This window comes from Morchella sextelata (genome assembly GCF_020137385.1).
Source record: "Morchella sextelata strain SCLS chromosome Unknown scls_11, whole genome shotgun sequence".
Taxonomy (NCBI): domain Eukaryota; kingdom Fungi; phylum Ascomycota; class Pezizomycetes; order Pezizales; family Morchellaceae; genus Morchella; species Morchella sextelata.
The window spans coordinates 410,526-434,900 of NW_025408626.1; the positions used below are offsets into that span (position 1 = coordinate 410,526).

At 47.2% G+C, this 24,375-nt stretch overlaps 4 protein-coding genes across 4 annotated transcripts; 1 reads left to right on the forward strand and 3 right to left on the reverse strand.

Annotated features, from left to right (window-relative positions):
• Positions 1–1,907: 1,907 nt before the first annotated feature.
• On the reverse strand, positions 1,908–4,005 carry H6S33_001536 (uncharacterized protein; the record flags this gene model as incomplete). The annotated part of the gene is made up of 5 exons (XM_044833325.1): positions 1,908–2,357; positions 2,417–2,513; positions 2,591–2,947; positions 3,035–3,570; positions 3,634–4,005. The coding sequence occupies 5 exons, from the start codon at positions 4,003–4,005 to the stop codon at positions 1,908–1,910; spliced, it is 1,812 nt and encodes a 603-aa protein (XP_044693597.1).
• Positions 4,006–5,226: 1,221 nt separating this feature from the next.
• On the reverse strand, positions 5,227–9,065 carry H6S33_001537 (uncharacterized protein; the record flags this gene model as incomplete). Its single annotated transcript, XM_044833326.1, has 4 exons — positions 5,227–5,232; positions 5,291–6,741; positions 6,794–6,901; positions 6,956–9,065. 4 exons carry the CDS (start codon positions 9,063–9,065, stop codon positions 5,227–5,229), a joined length of 3,675 nt encoding a protein of 1,224 aa, XP_044693598.1.
• A 6,782-nt stretch (positions 9,066–15,847) lies between these two features.
• H6S33_001538 (uncharacterized protein) lies at positions 15,848–16,114 on the reverse strand (the record flags this gene model as incomplete). Its single annotated transcript, XM_044833327.1, has 1 exon — positions 15,848–16,114. One exon carries the CDS (start codon positions 16,112–16,114, stop codon positions 15,848–15,850), a length of 267 nt encoding a protein of 88 aa, XP_044693599.1.
• Positions 16,115–21,771: 5,657 nt separating this feature from the next.
• Positions 21,772–24,080, forward strand: H6S33_001539 (uncharacterized protein; the record flags this gene model as incomplete). The annotated part of the gene is made up of 3 exons (XM_044833328.1): positions 21,772–23,449; positions 23,880–23,977; positions 24,051–24,080. 3 exons carry the CDS (start codon positions 21,772–21,774, stop codon positions 24,078–24,080), a joined length of 1,806 nt encoding a protein of 601 aa, XP_044693600.1.
• Between the last annotated feature and the right edge of the window lie 295 nt (positions 24,081–24,375).

Here is a 24,375-nt window from a genome sequence, read left to right on the forward strand (position 1 = left end):
TGGGCAAGGAAGATACCGCGATATTTGCGGTATCTTCTTCCTTCGCACTTGTCAATGAGGGTTGGGAAGCTATAGCTTCGGTGGGCACTAGGGGGATATAGCTTTATAAAGCTTATAGAGGGCTCAAGCGCAGTGGTGTAGGGTAGATGGAAGGCAGGAGCGGATATCCTCACTTCTTTTCATTGCTGCCTACACATTATCTTCTGGCTGACAGCGAGGGGACGAGAAAACTGCAAGAACTTGGTACTGGGGGATAGCTATTTAGCTTATGGTTTAACTGCAGTGGTGTAGTTCGGTAATAACTGCTTTGAATTCAAGTTTTTATTGAGCTACACATTGTCTTCTGGCTGCCAGCGAGGGGATGAGAGAACTGCAGGTACTTGGGGGACATAGTTATTCAAATTACGGAGGGCTCAAGCGCAGCAGTGTAGGGGGGGGAAAGAACAAGAAGATCGCTTCTCTTCTTCCCTGCCTACACATCGTCTTCTGGCTGACAGCGAGGGGACGAGTAAGCTGCGCTCTATTACATTGGGGTGCTACTGGGGGAAATCGATATTTGGCTAATTATAGAGGGTTTAGGCGTAGCGGTGTTGGCGGGGAGCAACGGGTCTCGAAATGATCCATTTCTTCTGGTTAACACATTGTCTTCTGGCTGCCAGCGAGGGGACAACTTATAGGCTGCGCTTCAATGGGATACATACTTCTGGGGGGAAGCATAATAGCTAAATAGAGAGGGTTTAGGCGCAGCGGTGTTCTTTGGAGGAAGTGAACTTCTAGTGCTCCTGAGATGGGCCATTTCTTCTGATGAACACATCGTCTTCTGGCTGACAGCGAGGAGACGAGTAAGCTGCTCTCTACTATAATATTGGGGTACCGGGGTAAATGGCTATTTGGCTTATAGAGGGTTTAGGCGTAGCGGTGTTCATTTAGTAGAATAGGGGTGGGACCGTTTCTTCTCATGAACACATCGTCTTCTGGCTGACAGCGAGGAGACGACTTATGGGCTGCGCTTCATCGACGGGATACTACTGGGGGGGATCGAGAGGGCTATTTGACTTATAGACGTAGCGATGTCACTGGGACAGGAACACCCGATCACGCGCGATCAATTTCTTCTTGGTAACACATCGTTCTCTGGCTGGCAGCGAGGGGACGAAAAAGCTTCGTTTTAGGTAGAGGCAAAGTGTGTAGTTGAACGTACTAGAGAGTAACGCTCTCCCTGGATCGTAAGAAAGAATGGTAAGGTGGTATAGTGGGACGGTATGGAAAATATCTTTGCGTAGTTCGCGTTGAGTCGTATCGAGTGATACTCTATGATCCAAAAGATCGTTGCGAATCAAGATGGGAAGCATCATTTGTTACAAGGGAGACTTTGGGAAATATCAGTACATGTAGTTTCAGTCGAAAGAGCTCTCGACGCAACGAAACTTTGCTGGGCTTGCAAGGAAAGTTGGGTTTGGTCGGTCGTCGATTGCATCACGGTGTATCACTCGGCTCTTCGGGTGCGCTAATTGGCTTCTGAACGACGTATCAGCCTGTCGTTTAGGAGGTGGTGGCTACGTGTCTCAAGCGATGGGATGACGACGCCATGGTGATAAGCAAGGGGGATAGATCGGGAGGTGGAGAGCCTTCTCTCCTTTCGAATTCCCCTCTAAGGCTCGAGACTCAAACTTTCTTAGCCTGAGGGACCAACTGTCCTCAAGCTTATAGTCACAGACATCTTCAATGGTGATAGGTACAGCTCTTCTTCTTGCCTGCATCTCTCTTTCTCTCTTGTATTGTCATCGTCGTGTTTAGATCTTCACCAGACTAAATACAGCATTGCCTCACACAAACTACTCTCAATATGATAATTGAAAGGTAAGCAAGAAGTCCCTTCACAAACACCGATACTCCAAAGCCCCGTCTCACACACTGGCATCCAGCACCACCGCCTCAAACGGCCTCAACACCAACATCCCCTGATCCACAAACACCGTCGTCCCATACGTCCCTAGCAACACATCCGGCACCACCCTCTTGGCAAACTTCCCCTCCTCCAACCTCCACCCCACACTCCTCGGCTCAAAGTTCAACACCACCACAATCGCCGCCGCCTTCCCACTCCCCACATCCGCGCCCATGTACCCGTTCCGCCGGTACGCAATCACGCCCTTCTCGCCGCCCGTCAGCATCTCAAAGTCGCCGTACACAACGATATCGCAGAACTCCTTCCGGAACTTGAGTAGCCTGGACCAGTAGCTGTAGGCGCTGTCCGGGTCGTCGGTTTGCAGAGCGGCGTTCCAGCAGGGGTAGTCGTCGTTGACCCGCATCCATGGTGTGCCGGTCGTGAACCCGCCGTGCGCGGTGTCGTTCCACTAGTGTTGACCAATGTAAGGAATGGTTTCTCATAGGGCTACTTGAATGGTATATATACCTGCATGGGAGTCCTCCCGTTGTCTCTAGCCTTGAGCTGGACCTGCGCCATGACGTCCGACATGTCTGCGTCTCCGCCGCCCCGCTCTTCCAGCACCCTTTGCAAGACGCCCGTCAGCATATCCGGCGCTCATAGTATACTATACTACATGTCTACAGATGAGAAGATATATACTTATTCCAGTAATTGATAGTCTCTATATCCTTATACTCCTCGATCGGCCACTCCTTCGGGCAGTTTCTCATGCCGAGCTCCTGGCCCTGGTATACATAGACCGTTCCACTCTGGCAGACCAGAAACGTTGCCAGCAGCTTCGACACCTTCGCGCGGGTTTCATAGTCGCTGTCCGTATACTTGCGGTCCACAAACCTCGACACGGTGCGCGGCTGGTCATGATTCTCATCAAACAGCGTGTTCCACCCGTCGTGCTCGATCATGAAGGTCTGCCAGTGGTTCACCACCTCTGCCAGCAGCTTCGGCTGGAACCGGAGATGCTCAAACTTGTTCCCGGAGCCCCAGTCGACGCTCACACTACGCAATATCAACACCACCACCACCATCACACCCACGAGCCAGGAGGACTAGGGTTAAAAAGACTGGAAAAAAAAGAGACCATACATATCAAACTGAAATACCATATCCAGCTCGCCCCTCTCCCTACCGACCGCCTTCAACACCTCCCACTCATCCTTCACCCACGGCATCTCCCCCACCGTCAACACATCATACCCCTCCACCGCCTTTCTCCTCATCTCCCTCAAGAACTCATGCATCCGCGGCCCATTCGCGCAGTAGTCCATCCCGCTCTGCAGCCCCTCGCCGGGCGCATCGGGGAAGCTCTGCACCTTGCTGATCAGGTTGATGACGTCCATGCGGAACCCGTCCACGCCCTTGTCCAGCCAGAAGCGCATCACGCCGTACACGGCCTCGCGCACCGCCGGCACCTCCCAGTTGAGGTCCGGCTGCCCCGGCAGGAACAGGTGCAGGTAGTACTGGTCCCGCGCGGGGACATAGGTCCATGCAGGCCCGCTGAACACGGACTCCCAGTTGTTGGGCGCGCAGCGCACGCCGGAGATGTAGCGCGGCGCCCGCCAGACGTACCAGTCGGCCTTGGGGTTCGTGCGGTCCTGCTTCGATTCTTGGAACCACGGATGCTACCACACTACACCTCAGCCCTCACTCACCCTCGCAGAAAAAAAAAAAGAAACCCCACAAACCTCATCCGAACTATGATTCACCACCAAGTCCAGCACCAGCCTCATCCCGCGGGCATGCAGCCCCTCCAGCAGCGCATCCAGATCCCGCATCTCCCCATACCGCGGATCCACGTCGCAGTAGTCGGAGATGTCATACCCCATGTCCTTCTGCGGCGAGCGGTATATCGGCGAGAGCCAGACGACGTCGATGTTCAGCTTGTGGAGATAGTCCAGCTTGGAGAGGATGCCCGGGAGGTCGCCGATGCCGTCGCCGTTGGTGTCGGCGAAGGAGGAGGGGTAGATTTGGTAGACGGCCGCGGACTTCCACCATGCTTTATGCGCGTGGCGGCCGTGCGTGGTGGTGGTGGTGGTGGGGTTGATGAGGAGCGTCATGGTGCGCTGGTGTTAATTGGGGGTTATGGTGCACTGCTATTAAGGTTTATGGTGCAGGTGCGGGCGCGGGCGCGGAGTGAACTGAGGGCTGGATACATGTTTCGCGGGGACGGGAGGGGTTGGTTATAAACACTCTGGGGAATTAATCTATGGCCCACACTTCGATCGAGGGGAAATAAGTAGGCAAAGTGCATGTATGTATGTACATTGACGTCATGACGTCCAATGTGTTGTCAAGAAGCCGCAAATCTCCCAAGCATCACCCCCGATCACTCGCTGCTAACCAACCAACTTCCAGTTGAACCAGAAAACAGCAATTTTCCTCGCAATAAAAACTATTTTTATTTGAATTCTCTTGTTAATCTTTATCCCAGCAGGAAGCTCAACTCCCACTCAACATAGACAAAAAAAACCAACAAGGGAAAGACAATGACTACATGTATTTCCCGTAAAACACAATATCACCCCCTCCAATCCTTCCCTCATAAACAGAGCCCATGCACCAACCACCACCATCAACCCCCGCCATATACCCTTCCACTACTACCCAATATTCCAAACCAACATGATAAAAAAAAAAACCAAACAAGAAGACTTTTTATGTTACTCACCATCATCGCAACTTCGTAAAACCTACCCACCAATCAAACCGCACCCAACTCCCAGCTCCGATTTTTCTTTTTTCCAACAAACTCCCGCGAAAATGTCCAACTAATACTTTCCGTAATTCATACAAAACAAGAAAGAGGGGGGGGGGGGGGTGATTTTAAACCCCAGACTTGTGCGTGTGCGTGATCGAAGAAAAATGCCAAGAGGAGATGTAGAGAAGAAGGAAGGGGGAGTGATAGGATGGTAGAGAAAATACACAATAACAATAGAGGATCAATGGAACCCGTTAACACTATTCAGAACAAAGTTGATACATAAAGGTAACAAACAAAAACCATGACGTTCAGCCAGGTCTAAGGGGGGAAAGGCAAAAGTCGATGCGGTTAAAAATAGTAAGCACCCAAATAAGAAAGGAAACTTGAAAGTACAATACTAGGGAAGAAAAGAAGTATTGGCCCAGCAGAGCAGGGCAACGTTAACATTTATATCACCATAAAAAGACGAAAGGCACTGTATACATGTTTGTTACTCCATAACAAAGTGAGACGAGGGAAGAAATATGAAAAATTGAAATAACAAAGAATCAGGTCAAAAATGTCATCTCAAAAACCCCTAGCGCTGCTGGGAATCAGTACTCAACTTCTACCAGAGGTCGAGAAAGGGCTGGATGACTCACCCTTCCTCCCCTTCTTCCACCACCCGCACCTCCCTGTTGTTGCTGTTGCTGTTGCTGTTGCTGTTGCTGCTGTTGCTGTTGCTGTTGCTGCTGCTGAGAGAAAACCGGAAGTCCATTCATCGCTCCATAAGGATAGCTGGCCATGAGTTGCTGTGCCATCAATGGGTTTATTCCACCTGGACCCATCCCCATCCCCCCAAGCATCGGACTTCCTGCCATTTGCTGCTGTTGAGGGATTGGAGAACCACCCGGGTGTCCTCCACGGAATTGATCCTGAGGACCGGGTGCAGTGTTGAAATTGCCCATTGGGGGTGGCATGCCATAGAACCCTGCACCTGGACGAGCCATTGATTGTTGCAACAAGGCTTGGTATTGCAGTGGGTTATTCATCCCAGGTGGACCACCAGGGTTATAGAGCTGAGCGCTGAGATTGAATTGCTCAAATGCCCTTAAGGTCGCGAGATCAATGCCCCCATTCTGAGAGAGCTGAGCTGCAACGGCAGGATCAAAAGTTGGCTGGGCGGTTGGATAGTAGGGAGCGGATGGAACGTCACGGTTATTGTGATGATTGTTCTGGTTATTGCTTGCAGGTGCATTGTGATGTGTTCGGTTGCGGTCATTTCCTGCATTTGAGTTTCCATTCGCCTCTCTAGCATGGTCTTTCTGCCCATTGTTGCTGTTGTTGTTGCTACCAGAGTTGTTGGAGACACCGTTGCGAGTGGACAGACCAACCTCGTCCATCAACCTCTTGTATCCCTGAGAAGGAGTTGCCTTGAGCTTGAGAAGAACATTTCGGACGTTCTGTACAACCTCACTCCTCATTGTTTCCTCGAAGAACGGTGTAGTAAGAACTTTGAAAATAAGAGTGGCTCCGCAAGAATGATCGCTCAAAATATCCTCCAATACCTTATCTCCGGGTGAGAAGAATAACGCCTTGAGAATAGTATCACGTGCCTCTGGCTCATTACGTTGGTTAATAACCTTTAGAACAGTCAAGTACGCTACCTTGTGGGTGCAGAGATGAACTAGGTGAGGAACCAATCTCGGTGCAAGCACAGTTCGTCGGCGGGGGAAAGTGCAAGTGTCCAAGAACCAAGTCAACAGCAATGCACCATTGGCGTTGGTAGCGAGCTGCACACTGTGTAAGGCAATGGCAGCAGCCAGCATTCTCTGTTGGTCTTTGCTAGCGTGATGGCTCTCCAAGCACGCCCTCATTGCCCTTGCACCAAACCTCCCCTGCGCAATCTCCCACATACGACCCAGCATAGTCTCAAAAATAAAGTCATTCCAAGGAGCTGCGAATCGCAAACAGCACTGGAGTACATAGTTTCCATATTGATCAAGGAATAGCGCAACGGTGTAAGGGCGAAGACAGTCGCAGATTTTGTTCATCTGTGCAGGTGTCTTTGCCACATCAATGATCTTCTGACCAGCCCAGGTACCGTTTTTGTCTATCATATCAATTAGCAACAGCCTTTTAAAATTACATGATGGTGTACTTACGAATTCCGATTTCAGCCAAGTGAGGGCCAATTTCAACAAGCATCGTCTCCTTGATTTCCTCGGAGCAATACTCAAACAATTTTTGAACAACAGTGTTGCCAAGATAATCTATACAACAATCAGCTTGCTAGAATGCAACTTCCAAGAATGAAGAGAACTAACCGCTTGAAAGCTCTGCAATTTCTGGGAGCATGTTGAGAGCAATCTCTTCGATTTCAGAGTTAGAGCAGTTTCCATTATCAATTCTCTTTCTAATATCTCTAAGCTTTGGTGCGTCGTGAACCCGGTTGTGACTGGGCTCAGGGATAGAAGGAATTTCGGCTTCAAACTCATCGTATTGGATTGCAAAATCGATATTCTTTGCCATCTTTGGGAGCTCGGACTTTTCAGCACCGAATTCCACAACAATGGAGAGTATATCATCCTTCATCTCGGACAGTTCGGGAACCTTAGGTACTGCCGTACTGTCGTGGCCTGTGCCTGCATCCTTGCCGTTAACGCCTGAAGTTGAGTTATTGCCATCACGAGACATGGAAAGACCATTTTCGGCACCAATGGCTGTAGGGTTTTGATGGGGATCTGGGCTTGGTGTCCCATATACACCTCCACTGGGGGTGGGTGTTCCGTTGCTTCCGGCTGAGGATGGCTTGGCAAATCCAATTCTAACAGGCCCTGCACCCGGGAAAATTTCCTTTCCGTTCAACTGATTGCGAGCCTGAATTGCAGATTCCATGCGTTCGAAGTTGATGAAACCACAGTTCTTGTGGGTCAAGACTCTCGCTGATTCAACGTGTCCGAATGTACGGAAGATGTGATCAAGTGAGGTGGTAGTTGTAGAGGCAGGAATATTTCCGAGCCATAAAGATCTTGTAGGACCCTCCAAAGAAGATTCTTCAATAGAAGCCAACCCACCCTCACCACTGGACGGGCGAGGGTGCAATGAAGCGAGTTTCAATGTGTCAGACCCACTCTGTAAATCAAAATAATCGCTCCTCATATCAGAAGCGCTTGTCATCGAGTCAAGCCTTGATGGAGTAGCCAAATAACCCTTCAACCGACTGGCGGGTGGAGAGTCCAAAATACCAGCAGTCCTGGCTCGAGGTCGACTCGGCGATGCGTGGTTTGTATACGCAGCCACAGCCAAGGCATGGGCATTAGCCTGAGCTTGAGCAGCAGCCATTGCAGTCATGGAATTCGGGGTCACGGAACCACTGTGTTGAGTCGAGTATAAATGACGAACTTCATCATCTTCATCATCCTCTTCATCTTCAGCGTACTTCTCCTTTGCATTGACCGAATAAGACCGAATACGATTGATGTTCCTCTGTACAGAGCTAAGATCTGAGACAAATGGCTGTAGGGCAGCTGCACGTTGACCTTCAATAAGCGGGTCAAGAGTCATCGGCTTTGCAAGGGTTGCCCTTGATGTCTGAGGTGTATCCACAAGCCCAAGGTAATCTAGGGTTTTTGGTGCCATATGGGTGCCCTCATCATCTTTCGAGAAAGACGACTGGGCTGGGGAAGGGAGATTGTTGCTTCCGGGGCGGGATTGTGACCAGGAGCTCGAAAAGATGGAAGGCCCAAAAGCACTAACATAGTTTGTCCGTTGAGGCAAGTTCAAAGATCCTGAGCGTAATCTGGAAGCTACTGAATAGGTTGAGAGACCTGCTCCAGATACAGGAGGGGTGTCTACCAAGTCCAAATTTGACGGCGAGGAGGACTTGAAAGGGCTTGGCACGGGGGACGGACGACTTGTCTGCGGAAGAATTTGAGAGATAGCTGGCGGAGCGTTGGTGAGGCCGCCGGGTGAAAATTTCGAGGGGACGGTCCCTGCGCGTGCGCGGCGATACACCGGAGACGTGTAGTCGGATGCCATTGAGCCATTGTCAGCGAAGCTATTACTTGGTTGTGACTCCTGCACAGAGTTCTCGCGGTCCCGTAGAGATGATGCCGAGGTTGTTGGCATTGGCCCCCAAAGACCCGGAGGGTGTGGAGGTCCAACTCCCTCTTCGGCCTGAATTTCGCGTGCCCTTTTTGAGAACAGCCTACTACCGGAAGACGCATCATAATTAGGAGAACCTGCCCCCATTCTTACACTATTCGTCGAATTTCCAGCACTCATTGACCCGTTAGCAAAACCAGGACGCAAAGATCCAGAACCCGGGTCAGTAGGAGAAGAGTTGGCAGTATTGCCTCCGGTAGAAGAACCGGAGCCGTGATGAGTGGCGAGTGATTGAAGGTGGCTCATAGTTAGGTCAGAATTGGACGACATTAGGAATTACACCTAAAGACTTTTGCGTCAGACTCCAAGAAGCCACTTGTAAAGAAGGTTCACAAACCAGTGATGTGGGCCCGCCAATTGAAAGAGCTTGCTCTGAGCAAATGTATATATGTCGACGACTCAACTATCGAGGGTCTGTAATGGCCAAGGCTGAAAGAACCGAAGGAAATTAAGCCCGGTGATCCGATATTCAAGTAGAAAACCGGGAGATTTATGTCCTTGTGGTCCTCTCGATTTAAGATTATTCCTCTATGTAGCGCAGCTGAAAAGGCCTCTTCGTCAGATTACAGCGGCCAGGATTAAAATGGCTATCTCGAAATATATGTAATGTGCGTATGGAAAGCACTGACACCAGATGAAAACGTGGTCAGATAAAATACCGGTTATCGACAGGAGCGGAGTCGACGTAGATAAAGCACAGAAAAAAAAAGGGCCAAGGAAGAAGGGGAGGAGGCTCTGCACGCTAAAAATTCCGTGATGGCTGGGGCTTTAACTCACATTCCGTTACAACGCGAGACGTGTGTTCCAAAAAAAGACCGATTTTCGCCGGTATAAAATAGGGATGGTGAATGTACGAAGGGACCGTGTATACGTTAATGCTGACTTTACAAAGTCACTTCAGATTAAAAGGGGGGATGTGTTGGGAGTAGTGCGAAGTAGAAGGAAAGCCCCCGTATGTAAGGAGCAGACTACAGTGGCCGAAGCAGGGCTTTGACGAAGCGGCGGCGGGGGTGGGTGGGGTGGGGAGGGGGTGAGAATTGAGGGGCGGAGGGGGTAGCGGGCGGAGAAAGATTAGAGGCGGAGGTGAAGGAGAAGAAAAGGAGGAGGAGAAGCTGAAAAAAAGAATAGGGCACGAGGAGAAGGGGTGGTTAAGGGGTGAAGAAAAGGGTACAGGAGAGGAGTAGGGTAGTAGAGAGCGGAGTGTAGTGTGGCAGCATGCAGTTCATTCTCTTGGATAGACGAATATCTAATCCCTACATAGTACAGTGTGTACTGACTGGAAGGCACACCAATTACTCAGAACCAATGACTTAGAATGCCATACTGCTCTTCGTGATTCGTGCATCGGTCCAGTTAGTCGGTCAGAAGAATCCTTTGGTTTCCAATTCGAGTCTATGTACGGACTGTACCCGGCCAACCTACGTTACTCTAGAGCAAGTACCTGCCGGTACTCGATGAACCTTGCAATTGAACACCCGTATGAATTAGACAACTTAAATATCGCGGCTGTTATGTGGGGAGTCTCGGATTCTTCAGGAGTTAGTGTTCTTATGCAAGGGTTTCCCCTTCCCATGATGACTTTTGGCCCCAGCTCCTAGTCATCGGAATATTACTCGCCGGTAATGGATAGGTGTACTTTACCCATCTCAATTTTTACAGGTTGGCTCAATGTTGAGACATCGACCAATACCTAATCAAGTACATCTTTTCGTACCCTTATACCCTTCTTTTGGAAGCGAAACAAGTCTCCGATGTCAAAGTGTATGGGTGCCAGTACATATAACAGATTTGAATGTGTTCTTGATGGAATTTGTGGGGATAGCAGTGCCGCCTGGTACGATGGATCCAGTCCAGCTAGCCTCCTCAAACGCATCATGCGCTTTGCAACAAGCAAACACGCGTACAAGGTGCCTACAGCAGACCGGCTTAATTAGAGGACCAGACATCGAAACCCAAGTGGACATTATCATCAATCATTATCCCCATACCAATTTCATTCCTCTGCAACCCCGATATTTGGCTCGGGAGTTAACTTTCGGTTCTCGGCTTCTCAACGGGGTAACTCAGGCTTCTACATACGAAAATCAATCCTTGCCCTCCATCGATGATCATCGAGGTTCAGGATCAATCCCAGATAGCATTTTTACCCGCGCACCCGAACATTCATGAAACGTGACTTCCGATATCTAAAGTTCCAGCAACGAACCCCTTATTTCTTAACTCAGGTCTTCTGGAAATGTTTCCAGTCAGTAATTTTGGCCCAGGATATACGGCTTTTAGAGGGATATATATAATCGATCTTTGCTTGAATGAGACATTGAAACGTACATGATGTGTTCTAGAAGTATTCACCTCAACATTTGTTGTTACTTATGTATCTACCTATAAGCTTGGTCATCGGCTCTTTATTCTAGGACTCTCACCGAGCTCCGAGTCTCCAGATGAGAAGGCTTCGAAGACGTCCTTCCAAAATATTACCATATGTTTGGAATACAGCTGATCTAGCTATTTAGGTTTTATGCAGATCAAATTATTATCGTAACGTCAAAACACCGCCGTCTTGTGGGAAATGGTATTCTAGGTACACACTCGCATCATGGCTCAATTGTTATAAGACGCCACAAGAGGTACCGAAATAGCATCACCGCTTTAAAACGGTTTTCCAGGGATGTCATCCTTCAGTCTGAAACGTAATGCCCTAGCTAGCGTTACCCGGCTTTGGTTGCGACTACGATTGAGCAGTTGACAGGGCTTGATTCGCGTCTCCTACGCGGCCTGGATGTGGGAGGTGTTTCTTATTTATTATCTTTGGATTTAGCACGCATGAAGTATTGACCTTCTAACTATGGACCGGACTGTGTGCTACCTGTTTTCACGCGTCGTGAAGAGGCGAACTTCAGCTGCAGCTTAATTAATCCCAGCAGAGCCCGAGGGGTATCTGAAACAACTATTGGAAGCCTTCGATTGGCTTCCATGAGCTACATATACTACTGCATTTACAAAATATTAAAATATGTTATTCCCTTTCCACTTTCTTAAAAGAAACAATCATGAAGGTCCTAAAGAGGGAGTTACGAATTGTTCTTCTAATTATAAGCTTATATATATGCCTCTCCTAATTAAGCTTCGATCAACTTTTATAACCATGCTAGTACTTACAACAAGCTTCTTTAGCTGGAGAATAGGCCTGAGGCTCTTCTTCAGTTATTCCTACCCGCGTTCGAGCAAACAAAGGGATCTAGAGCAATATGATCTGTCAGCAGCACATTTATTGACCCGGCATAGATGGCTTGCGACCTCACCTCTATCTAGTCTGGACAGTTATGTTAGAACCAGTCAAGAAAAGGCTATCCACACTCTAAATCGAACGTCATGTTCGAGTTAAACGCCTATCCAGGGGATAACATACACCAAGTCGGTTTTGCAAAATAAAATAAAAAAGGTCTATCCTAATCGAGAGAAAAATACCGGGGTCCTTGTAATTGCGCAATTGCATGCATGCGGTTTTAAATTCTTCTGGAACATTTGGCTAGCTGGTCAGGCCATTCGAATTTCACTCTGGAGCCGGAGTCGTACAAGTGAGACATGTGCATACATGGGAGCCTATGCATGGTGGTTCCCTGGTATCAATATATATAGTCAAAAGTCCACAGGCGCAGACTACTTCAACCTCCGTTTGTCCGTGGTAAACCGAGAACTAGTTTTCAGTGCCATTGGCACTTTCTCGTATTGCGAACGACAAAGCTTCTTACTTTCCAGTCCAGCTCTCCTACTCGCATTTAAGGCTTTTAGTTAAAAACACTACATGCACATGCTAACACCCACTTCATGAGCTGGACCGTGATGGTTACTTTAGAATCCCAACCGGGAGGGAAAAGAGCTGGATCGCCCAAAAGATCCGGCGTTAAGTATTAAAACTTAGCCATGTTCAATAAAGCCGTTGTGGTATTAAAGGTAACCCCGGTAAATTTAAGGACAAAGTATCTTAAGCTTCTGCCTATCGATTGAATGACCTACTAATTCGTAAAATATCGTAAGATAACCATATCTACACCCGGCCGGAGAATTATTACCAATTAACTTTGATTTCTGTCAGATCAGTTCATCTATCTATGGAAATACATAAAAATTAAGACATATAGGCAATTTACGGATAGTGTCAATATAAAAACCTTATTGGAATGCTCCGAATATTCCGGAGAGTTTCTTTCGGAACCCAGCTTCCGAAGATTGATTGCCCAATATTTAATTCAGTTATAAGTGGCCCACTCTAATCCATGTGATCATGATCATGGGACGAGGCGAATTTTACTGGGGGAAGAGAAGAATATTTTAGCTGTCATTATATATAATTGTCAACGGTAGTAATTAGGCATCAACAATTGTGCCTACGTCAAGTTCTGATTCTCTACACGGAGATTGTTCCTTGTTGTTATGGTAGATGTAGTCCCTACAGTAGGTCTTGAACCGCGTGGACTACCTATGAGTCATGGCTTACTAGCACTATAAAGTGTGTATTGTGGTGGCTGTTTATAGCACGGGCCTCTAGGAATACTCAAACCCAGTCTTTCTACCAATAGCCTTGAATTTCGATTTTCCTTAACTGAAAAATCATTCTTCGACACTGGCAGAAAAACATTTCACTTTTATGAACTGACAACATTGTGAATAACATTGGCTATATACAGCGACAAACATTTACTTTAACTACTAAGCTTCAACAGGGTGTATTCAAGCGGGGTGTGTGATATAAATCGGTGGTTCCAACAGGCGCTACATCATATGTACGTAGGTACATACAATGTGGAAAAATGCGATGTAATTTACACCATCAGTGATACGGCATTGTGTGAGAATACCGAATTACATAACTCCACATACTGTCAGAAATACCGTAAAAAAGCAGAATGCTGACGAATCCCGCTGGAATTTCACTAATCTTTCTGACACTGTAGTTTTTGAACACATATGCTCCCTATCATGATCATTAAAAACTACGAATCTTCACTCGCGAACAAGTACATATACCGTCTGGTAAAAAAAATTTAAATACAAAATAACAAATCTTTTCCTTCTTGTCTGATTATTCCTCGTCGATAAACAACGCTGAAACTCTCAAACCAGGTCGAATCAGGTCTAGTTCAGGACAAACCCTGATCTGATGCCTACATCGAGTAAAAAAGGAATAGCTATATGTACCGGTCCGCTATCACTATTACAGCGGGTTTCATAACCCTAGGCTCGAGAGAGCAAAACGTAACATACTTAGTAAAGTAAAGCAAGATTACTCCATTAGGCGACTCGAGATACTGGCTTAGTTATCCCAGTTTAAAGTTTCGGCCGGATTGCCTACATGTAGTTAATGAGGCTATTGGGATTACCTACATGTAGATACATGTGGTTAATAGCTTGAAGAGTCCCTCTATGTGCCACGACGCTTCACTGAGCCTAGCATTATGAAACCCGCTGTAAAGTATATATATATATTGTATCAGTCCTGCGCAGCTGCCAACATGACCGGCATTTGCATCTCTTTTAGAAAGATAATACACCGCTCGAGGATACCGCACCTCGAAAGCTAGTGAAGTCGGTAATTCAATGATTTTAAAAGCTGGTCTTGAAATTTCTTACTTCAAACAGGTGTAGAGTCGGTACTCTGAAACTTAGAGAGTTCAAAGATGGCTCCAGACTGCATGTAGCGTGTGATGGTGTGTGCACGTGCGAGTGATGAGTTGTGAAGCTTCGTGTACTATAGTTCCTTCTCGTTTTTATTAGGTAATAGTTACATGTCTTGGCACTTTCCCGCCCAGAAATCTCTCTAGCTTAGTAGCTACTGTGGTTGGAAACTTATGTGCATGTCCTATTCCTCCTCCGATTTGGGATAACTTTTGTGAGACCGCAACGTTACTCTACTAACGTCCACAATCGACACCAAGACTCGCTTCGTCACCCCAAGATGGCCTGGCTGAACCTTGTACTTTCCCCCTAACCTAAGATACAAATTAAAACACCGGAAACAACTCCATCCTACAAGCAAACAACGTGTCCACTGCATGTTCCAGAACACCCATCAACCAAATTAAAGCGAAGCTTGTCAACGGTCTGTCCCGACCATAGATCGCCCCTCTACCCAGATTAAACCCGCAAAATCCCGAGATTCCGAGACCCCGCTCTGCGTGAAGTTTATGCTCCAGTCATGGGATCCTGGAGGTTAATCATGCAACGATCGAAAGCCCGATTATCCCTGTCTTCCCGTAAGATTGTGGAGTGTTCTGTTGTCTTTGTCGATCCACGATGGGTTTATATGCGCATATGCTCGACGCATCAGGTATTTAGAACATGGGGCACACGCGTGGGCATGCAGACAATATAAAGGTCTATCATACCCCGTGACAGGTACCCTTCTGTTAAAGACTTAGTATGGAGCCAGAATCGAAGTTGAGTACTTTGGCCCCGATCTTCATCTTCCCGATGATGTTTCGAGGTTTGTTTCATGACACATCAACATATGCCTCTCAGGCTCTTTGCTTCTCGGAGCGTCTCCCGGAAAAACCTCAGAGAGTAAAGACGTATGGCTCGAGACATCTTGGGGTAGATTTTTCTTTTCAAAAAACGATTTTTAGTAGAAAAACAACGCCCCCAACAGTCCTTGACCTAAGCAGCAAACACAGTTTAGATAGGTCACAGGTCTTAGGCCCTATGATCACGTGAACCGATTGGGGCTTTTTTATAAAGGGAGTTTGACACATCTACTACCCAAGGTGTCTCTCGATCTCGGCCCACAAAGAATTATTTGACCCCCCATCATCCCGAATTTTGAGACCATTGCTCCATGTTAATCAAGATCAAGCATCTAAGGTTTCTTGGGGCGAATTTAACCTAGAAATATGTCACATGAATGGAGGTAGGTGATACTTACCGCAAGGGCCAATTAGCAAAGCAGTTTCTATTGCTGACTTCTGCCGGTATTCCTGGTTCGAGATCATTATACGCCAAGATTTTGCGACATATCAGACCCCAAACAATCATGGAATCCAGAGTCCTCCGAGAACTTATAGTTGTTTGGCGTTGAAGGTAATATTTCGCCTATCTTCAGGCCTGTATAAAAGTGCGACATACTCGTTGGCTCCGGGCTTGCCATCACAACGCGATTGGTAGCCAAAAGAGATATGAAAATGAGCTGTGCACATCTGGCGGAAGTTATACAACGAGAACAGTCCTACGTAGATAGACTCTTTGAGGATACCTAACGCCTTAGCATTAGATAAGGTGCTGTTCCTACACATAGATGCAAGTACATCTTCCTTCAACCGAGACATCCTTCAGGTCGGGGGAATAGCTTAATTTGAAAGAAAAATATCAAAATCGAAATTCGAGACGTATCAACCAACGAAAACACACCCAATGTGGGTCATTATCGCGAAGGTGAAGGCATCTATAAGAGACATAAATAATAGATTATGTGAAGTAAGAGCTAGCAGTGCTTAGTAGTACTACATGTAGTGTGGTCCATGAGCCAAGCCGGCTCGAGCTTTGGGCTCGAGCTTTCGGCTCATTCACAACGAGCCTTACTACCCAACCAGTGTGGCCCACGAGGACGCTCGAGGCGAGGTTTGGGGGTGTCCTCGAGGTGCCTCATTCTCGTTGACCTCTGTCCTTATCTGTCCTCGAGGTCCGGCACTGTTGTCCTTGAGGACGAAAAAATGACCCGGTAGAGAAAAAATCTTAAAATGAAAGGTATATTTTATTAATGACCTCATTCCATTAGTCCATATTATGTGTGTATTATAGCCAAGAACTGTCCTTGGAACTCCACGAGCCTCCTTGTCCTTTTGGACCACTGTCCTCGTTTGTCATCGAGGACATATCCTTGAGGCAAGGACACAAGGATGCTCGTCCTCGTGGACCACACTGTATCCAACGAGCCCGAGGCAGCTCGAGCCTTTCTCGTGGCTGGCTCGAGCCGGCTCATGAGCCTAATTTACTTATATTTTGATATGTCCCGAAGAGTTGTGGGAACTTTAAACATAGGCTTATCGTCTTCTTGGGGAATCTGGCCCCTCAAAGTGCAGATAATGGTTCCGTGGAGCTATTTTTTCTGCTCTTTGATCTTGAACTTCGTCAACTCCTGATCTTGGCAGAAGTGTTTCCTGTTATATCGATCATTGGCCACCGGCTCGAGCCTTTTCATGAGCCTCTACCAAAAGCTCGAGCCGGTTCATGGACCACACTAAACTGTGCTTACCTTTGTTTTGTCCAGCGTATTCAATAACTAGATCTACACAGGCCCTAAATCCTTTTCAAGAGATGATCACTAAACTTCGGAGATTTGGGGATTGCCATACCGATATGAGTGGATGATCACGCTTCTAGTTCCCCGGACTCCAAACAGTCAGCTCAGCTAGTCAGCCCAGAGTTGACAGTGATGGGCTGTGATGGTGCCTAAGAGCTAATTTAGAGTTAAAGTGCGTGCGGATGATAAAACGTGTAACTTTCGATGAGGTTTTGTTTTGGTGGAAATCCCAAGAGAAGGGGGGGTATATGGAATATATCGGAGGTCGATCTCCCAAAGATCTGAGAACATCCAACCACCCGCAAAATGGCCCTCAAAGATCTGAGGCAACTATGCACGTTTCACTTCGCTCTCAGTGAATCTTTAATCCCCCCCACGAAAAAAGCATCCGACAGTCACCCACGAGATATCGAGTGATAATCCATGACTAAACACAACTACCACCAACCCTCGCGTGTATCCCAGGAGAACGATCCCTAGATTCTCCGTGACAGCGCTAGGACTTCTATTTAACTCTATCATTTTTTATATTAATTCTTTATACTCCACATCTTACTGGCCATTGCTAGGGATAAACTAGTTACTAGGCAGACCGATTCACAACCCAGCGCCCCACAAAGTCGAATTTAAAATCATTACCCACACCCAACTCCCAATGAGCATCCCGCGGATACCAAGAATAGAACAGATCTAGGATTCATGGCAAATACGTGGAATCGATCGGGATGACATAGACCGAGGCCCGAATTGGTTGTGGAACGATCGCGGAATATTCTCGTAGCCTAGCTACCTAACCTCCGCATACTTAAGAATCCCGACAACTGTCCCCTTCGCACGTTCCCCAGCTTATTTCCTCGATCTCAATATGTTGGGTGGCATGAGCTGAGGATGTATATGCCAACTAATGCAGGTACCGATTTCGTGGTGGAATTTAGTTGCACGGGATGTCACTCGGATTTGGGGTGAGTAATGATTATCATTTCCGGTTTCGGCGTGCGTGGGGGGATGGCGTGAGGTTGAACAGTTATCATACGTGAACGCATGTTTCCATTAAACATCCCAAGCGAGTGAAATGAATCAAGCATTTGCCCATAAGCGAAAGTTTCGGAACCGGATAAGATAAGTTCCCACCGATTTGGAACAGGTCCAAACTGTGGTTCTGGCCAGATTGCTCCACGATAATTGGTCTCTGAGCCAACTTGTCACGACATGTCAGAAAATAACTATGGCTTGGTATATGACGTGTAATTATAGAAATAAAAATGGAAACACCACGTACAGCTCAAGTATCATGATATTTTACTAATTGTGCAGTACATCCTAAATGTCCCGGACTCTCTCGAGAACAATCATGTAACACTCACTGGTTGTACGGGAATATTTACCCAAGAATTAAACTCATGATGATTCAGAAATGTCGGATGCTGCGTGCTTGTTGTTTCGAGTCTGTATTCTCCATCGGCTTCAAGCCGCTCTGAGAAACTCGAAGCTCAAAATTTGTCACTCGGGTATATTTGTCATCACATTCGGAGGGGTTCTATCACTCATCATCAATCACTCGTAAACCAGTACCAACACAGGTACATGTATGTGCCTAATATTGCCTAGGCACAGAATTTTGGATTATCGTACGTTACACGGCGCTTAAACCCGCTACTACAGAACAACACAGTCATCACATGTAGAGCATGTACCTACCAAGGTACGTGTAGAAGTATGTACATGTAGCTATAGCTATAGATCAAGCTAGGTTATGGGCGAGGCCTCTAGAGCTTGTACAATTTCATGTACTTGACCGAATTGTCACATCTTCATCTGATCTTCATCTGCGTGAAGATATTCGAAACGTAATGATAGGTCCATCTCATCAACTTAATATGCTTGTTATTTCCTGCACCCATCGTTATTCTTGTGCATATATCTTACGTCGCTCACAGATTTATGAATTTCAATACAGTAAGAGAAATATAGTTACCCCCCACCGGTGTATACAAAAGCGTCAACACGTACCTAATGTGCCTTCTGCCTTCCTGTAGCTATGCCTTGAGATGAATACATATGTTCCACTCACATGCACTCCCACTCAACATTCCACCCAATATAATTTAAGGATTCTTATCAGATTCCCACATCACCACACTCGGAAAAACCTTCTTTCCACATAAAAAGCAAAAACTGCTCACAAAAATTTCTCCGTCCCCTGATTGAAAATTTTCATATCACCCCTCTAAACGCACCCAGCAAAGATTTGATGTTCCCGATTAGTATACTGCATGCGGTAAACGCCGCATTACAGCGCTCGCTAGAATGCATACCCGGTCACATCTTCGCTTCTGCGCCCTCCGACTTAATCGTAATAACTCCGTAAAGTCGCGCCTTCCTTGTCAAATCATGTACGATCCTCCACAAAATTGCACCTTCGTTCGAATCACCGGCTTGCGGTCCGTTGGAGGGGAAGCCTGAGCATGCGAGTACGAGTGCAAGTGTTCAGATCCAGACCACCGCCACTCTGCACGGGAATTGGGGAATATGCCAAGTGGTATTTGCGTTTCTGCAGTGCATTGTCCGGTTACCTGTTTTTCGATTAGGTATCTGTTGTGTGAAGTGGAACGAGAGGGGTGTTTGTGAACTCTAGAGACGCACAAGGCAAGGTTTTTTTTTTTTTTTTGACCCGCCGGATAATTTTCGTTTTTACTCTAGATTTATGTCGTACAAAGATGTTGTGAACATGTTCTATCTTTCTGGATCAAATTTCGGGTTACATATGACGGTGATACCTACATGTTTATTTCTTTTCTCCCCGGCATTGAGAGTGGCATGTCCTGTTATTTCGGGTGAATGGCAGTTACCAAAGTCAGCATCGTACTCGGCCCGACAGAAGTAACACACACAAACTCACTTTGTACGTTATAATTTACACAAGGCAGAAACAATGCCTCCAAGGTCCCTCAAGGTGTAGACAAACAACCTTTCGATTATGCTCGCCGTTGCGGGCTGCATAAGGCTCAAATTACAATCCCGAAACCCCCTGTCAAGACTGACGGAGAGTACCAGCATAGGAATTGCGAGGGGAGGGGGAAATGCGAATTTCCTCACGATAGAATTGCTAATTCTACTTCATCATGGGAGTTTTCAATCAAGTGCCGACCTCAAACTTGACAAACAGCTGTGTGCCGCGAGTACTCTACACACTAGTGAACCTTTGCTGCTTGCTGATGTGCACCGCGACACCTGTCACTGTGAATATATTTAGCCATGTATCTATCTGTCCATAACCAATAGAATGACACACGTCCCCTTTTGATTCGAAAATTGATACTCACGATAACTCCTTAAAAGAGAGAGCGTAACTTATAGATTGGCGAGGTTGCATGTGAACAAGGAACTTGAAGTTACAGAGTAGAAATCTCCAGAGTGTATAGAAGACACCTTCAAGGGCGCCCCCTGCTGTTTCCCTATTGGTGGACTCCAGAAAGGTTCCTAGCAAGTACGTACATACATGCAACGTTGCAATCAGGCTTGAGACAAAGACTGCCGGGGTCATGTTCCAACCACTATCTATACATGAGGTTCCTCTGCGAGAATCTAGGCAAGGGGGGATTATGTTTTCTATGACATCGTTTGGAAGTCATGTCCCAAGCATCGATAAATCTCCTATCAGCCAGGACTTCATTCTCTTAGCCAGATACTCGGATGGTTATCAACACACCTCCAAAGTCTAACGGATGGTTGAACTCCGGTCAGGTGACAAGGACTGCGTACGATAACGACTACGGCTCCATCAGTATGATGCGGGGTTACGAGTACCCGCAGCTACATTGATGAAAGCTCGCGGTAATGGAAGTAGCACTGATTGAGGGGTGTCTATCATAGATAGAGATTTAGAGAAGCTAGGCATTTGTGTGGAGCGAAGATATCGCGGGGCCTGATATAGCTGGCAGTTCGAGACCGAATTTAGCCTGATTGTACCTCGCTACGGTACTTGCCTCTCTCTGAGTTCAAGAGCTTGATAGGAATAGATAGTCAGTCTCAATGTTATGAGCTGTTGGACTGAGCCTGTGGGTATATCGATGATACGAACCGGGGCCATATCTAGATCGAGTCTCGAGAGTTTCGAGAATGGTAGATAATTTTAATTGTAGATGTGTACATTGATAGATTGAAACAGATGAGAAGAAAATTCGATAATGGAGTCTCTAACTTACATGTATGTAGTGAGATATGTTCACTGTGTAGGTTGTTTGCTTGGTCCCGGTGTCGCACCTCCGGGCAGCTGTTTGTGGTTGAGAGCTTCACGCGAGCTCAAACCCTAACCCGCGTAAAGTATTCATGACAGGTCACTCGAGATCAGGTGACAGCATTATTCAAATATGGCTAGATATGATTCAAAGCCACAGTAAGCGCCACATATTACACCAGATCTCGATCACGTTACCTGCCAGACCCTGTTTTCGCCTCAAACCAGCCCACCTCTCTGTTGGGTTAGGCCCATTACGGCGCGTCATTTCGCCCATCATCGATTCTGGTGAGAATTTCGATCTCATCGAAGAGCATCGACAAACCACACGCCCCAGGCTATCCCTTACGAAGCACAAGACAACGTCGGTTCAAAATCGCTAAGGGGTGGCAGAGCAAGCTGTTCTTTTTTAAATACCAACCCTACCGCTCTCCAACCTCAAAATAATGTCGAATACTCGAAACGACGACGACGAACAACTACCCAACGCGGCCTCTCCAACAAATATTGATCACGTTACCGAGGAGGAAGAGGAGGAGGACGACTACGATGATGAGAACGAGGATAATACTGACAACGTTGAGGGTGGACCGCAGCAGCCATCTCCTACAATAGTTCCCGCACCGCTGATGCAAGTGGAGTCGTTAGTCGCTGGACGCGCACGACGTTCTACTGCTGGAAATAGGCTTGCAACTTTACTACACCAAGAGGCTGATGCGGAGGATACTCTCTTCTTGGAAGATGAGGATGACGTTGAATTTGCAGCCGGAGAGGTTGAGGACATGTCTGACGTTCAACTGGAATCGTCTAGCGAGGATGAGGACGACGCTGGGCCTCCTACAATGAACGAAAATGGCGAACAAGTTGATGAGGATATGGAAGGAGAGAGAGAGTTGCAACGGATTGCGAAGGAGGCTCACGCAGTGAAGAAACGTAGAGCTGGGGAAGCATTTCTGAAACCGAGAAAAAGAGTCACGATTAAGGATCCGTCTACAACTACATCTACAAATGCTGGCGCTTCAGCACAAGATTCTACAGAAACTCCTTCTACGGACTCGTCTTTGCGACCGAGGAAAAAATCGGAAAGAATATCATGGTTACCCCAGGACGTTTACGCTGTAAGAGCATCAAGTCGCACATTATCTTTACAGAATAGAACAGAAACGATGAAACGTTTAGAGGAATCTGAAAAGCGACGATTACGCACTATTAAATTAATGGAAGCTGCTGCCGCGAAAAAGGATAAAACAAACCCGCGGGTGATGACGCAAGAAGATAGGCTACGGGAAGCGAAGCTTACTGAAGAAAAAAATCTGAAGAGTTTGAATAGGTGGGAACAAAACGAAGCTTACAGGTTGGAGGAGCAACGGAAGAAACTTGCAGCGTTACAGAATCGCCGGCTGGTGGGGCCTGTCGTTACGTTCTGGAGTGGGACGGCAGAATGGGATGAGAAAGGGAAATTGATGAGAGTTGGCAAAGGTCTCATTGAGATTATTGATGGCAACGACGAAGGAGAGGGGAAGAAGGGTAAAGGCAGAGATGAAAAGAGAAAGAGCAACAAAGCAAGATCGACGGCGATAAGTAAAGCCAAAGGGAAGGAGAAGGCAACCCCCGAAGGTGAAGTTGATTCTTCTTTGCAAGAGGTGCGGCAGCAGGACGCGAATATAATGCCTCACTCTGGAAAAAATTCGAACCTCCCGTCTCCACAACCACCACTTTCCACAAGCCCGTCTCGACCGACAAGTTCGACTTCGGATAATCAAAACCCCGCACTTTCGTCCGGACCTACGCTGCTAGCGCCAACTCCCCCGGACGCGGCCTCGCAATCACAGGTTATCAGGAGCAATGGCGCTTTGCCAATGCTCTTGGAAGGAATACTGGAGTATGCTGCTTTGCCGGACCCTTCGGAAACTAAGGGACCACCTCCGGTAAAAACTACAGGCGAACCAGCAGGCGAATCAACAACTCCCACACCTCTTCAAGCTCAAGTCGAACCCCCGAGACCGAAAACCGAAGCATCTACTAGGAATCTAGTGGTGCTTGAGAATTTTGATGCGCCGGATGTTCAGACCAGGGAGGGGGTAATCAAGGTGCTTTTTCCCAGCGAATCAAAGAGAAGTTGGCGTGAGTACTCCATATTTTCCCCTTCCACTTTGTCGTTTCAAGTTGGTATCGTCATCAAGTTTTTTTTTATATTCCCTCGCTCGTTTCGTGCATTGCATGCACATTCCCAATTCCGGGTTCCTATAGTGCGATCCGGCCCGAGTCTAACAGGGGTATAACTCTCCTTCGAGAATACATTGGACTTTCCTGTTTTCATTTTCATTCATTTTTGAGTTTTGTCAAAAATCTCTACCTTGTACTTTTTTTTCCCTTGATATTTTCACCTTGCACGTTACCTGTCTCGGCATGTGTTTTGTTTTTACCAGCAATTGCTTTGACCCGGAACGTGTTCGCTCGGTGCTTTGCGCATTTCTCGGTTATCACTAAGCGATGGCATGGCCTGCTAGCTTGCTTGCATAATAACTTACTCCTGACACCTGTGTGCCTCTAGCTGCCCCCAAACAAACCTGTGTCATAACGCATCAACCGGCGAAATTTCGCGATCCGACCACGGGGATGCCATATGCATCTTTGCAGGCATATAGAGAGGTGCAGAATATCCTACATGGCGAGATCCAATGGAGTTGCCTCTTGGGAGCATACGTTGGGAGGCCAAACACAGCTGCTAAGGGAGTCCCGGACGGATTCCTGAAAGAGTCAGTTGCGGAGTAGAGCTGTAGTGGTGGTGGTGGTTATGGTGGGTGGGCGATCAAGCTGCTGTGATTGGCCAAGGGTGCAGAAGCCGTTGTTTGGTCAATCACTACGCTTTGCCTGTAAAGTACCTTGGTGTGGTTGTTTTGGGACCTTCTCCTCTTTCTATGTACTGATATTGCCCATACTATGCTGCTGCTGCCTGTGCTACTCGCGTATGTACATGTATGTAGCGTCGGTCTGGTTTCCTATACGTGTACAGTGTACTTCATGTTAGAAGCGGGCGCCGCCGATTG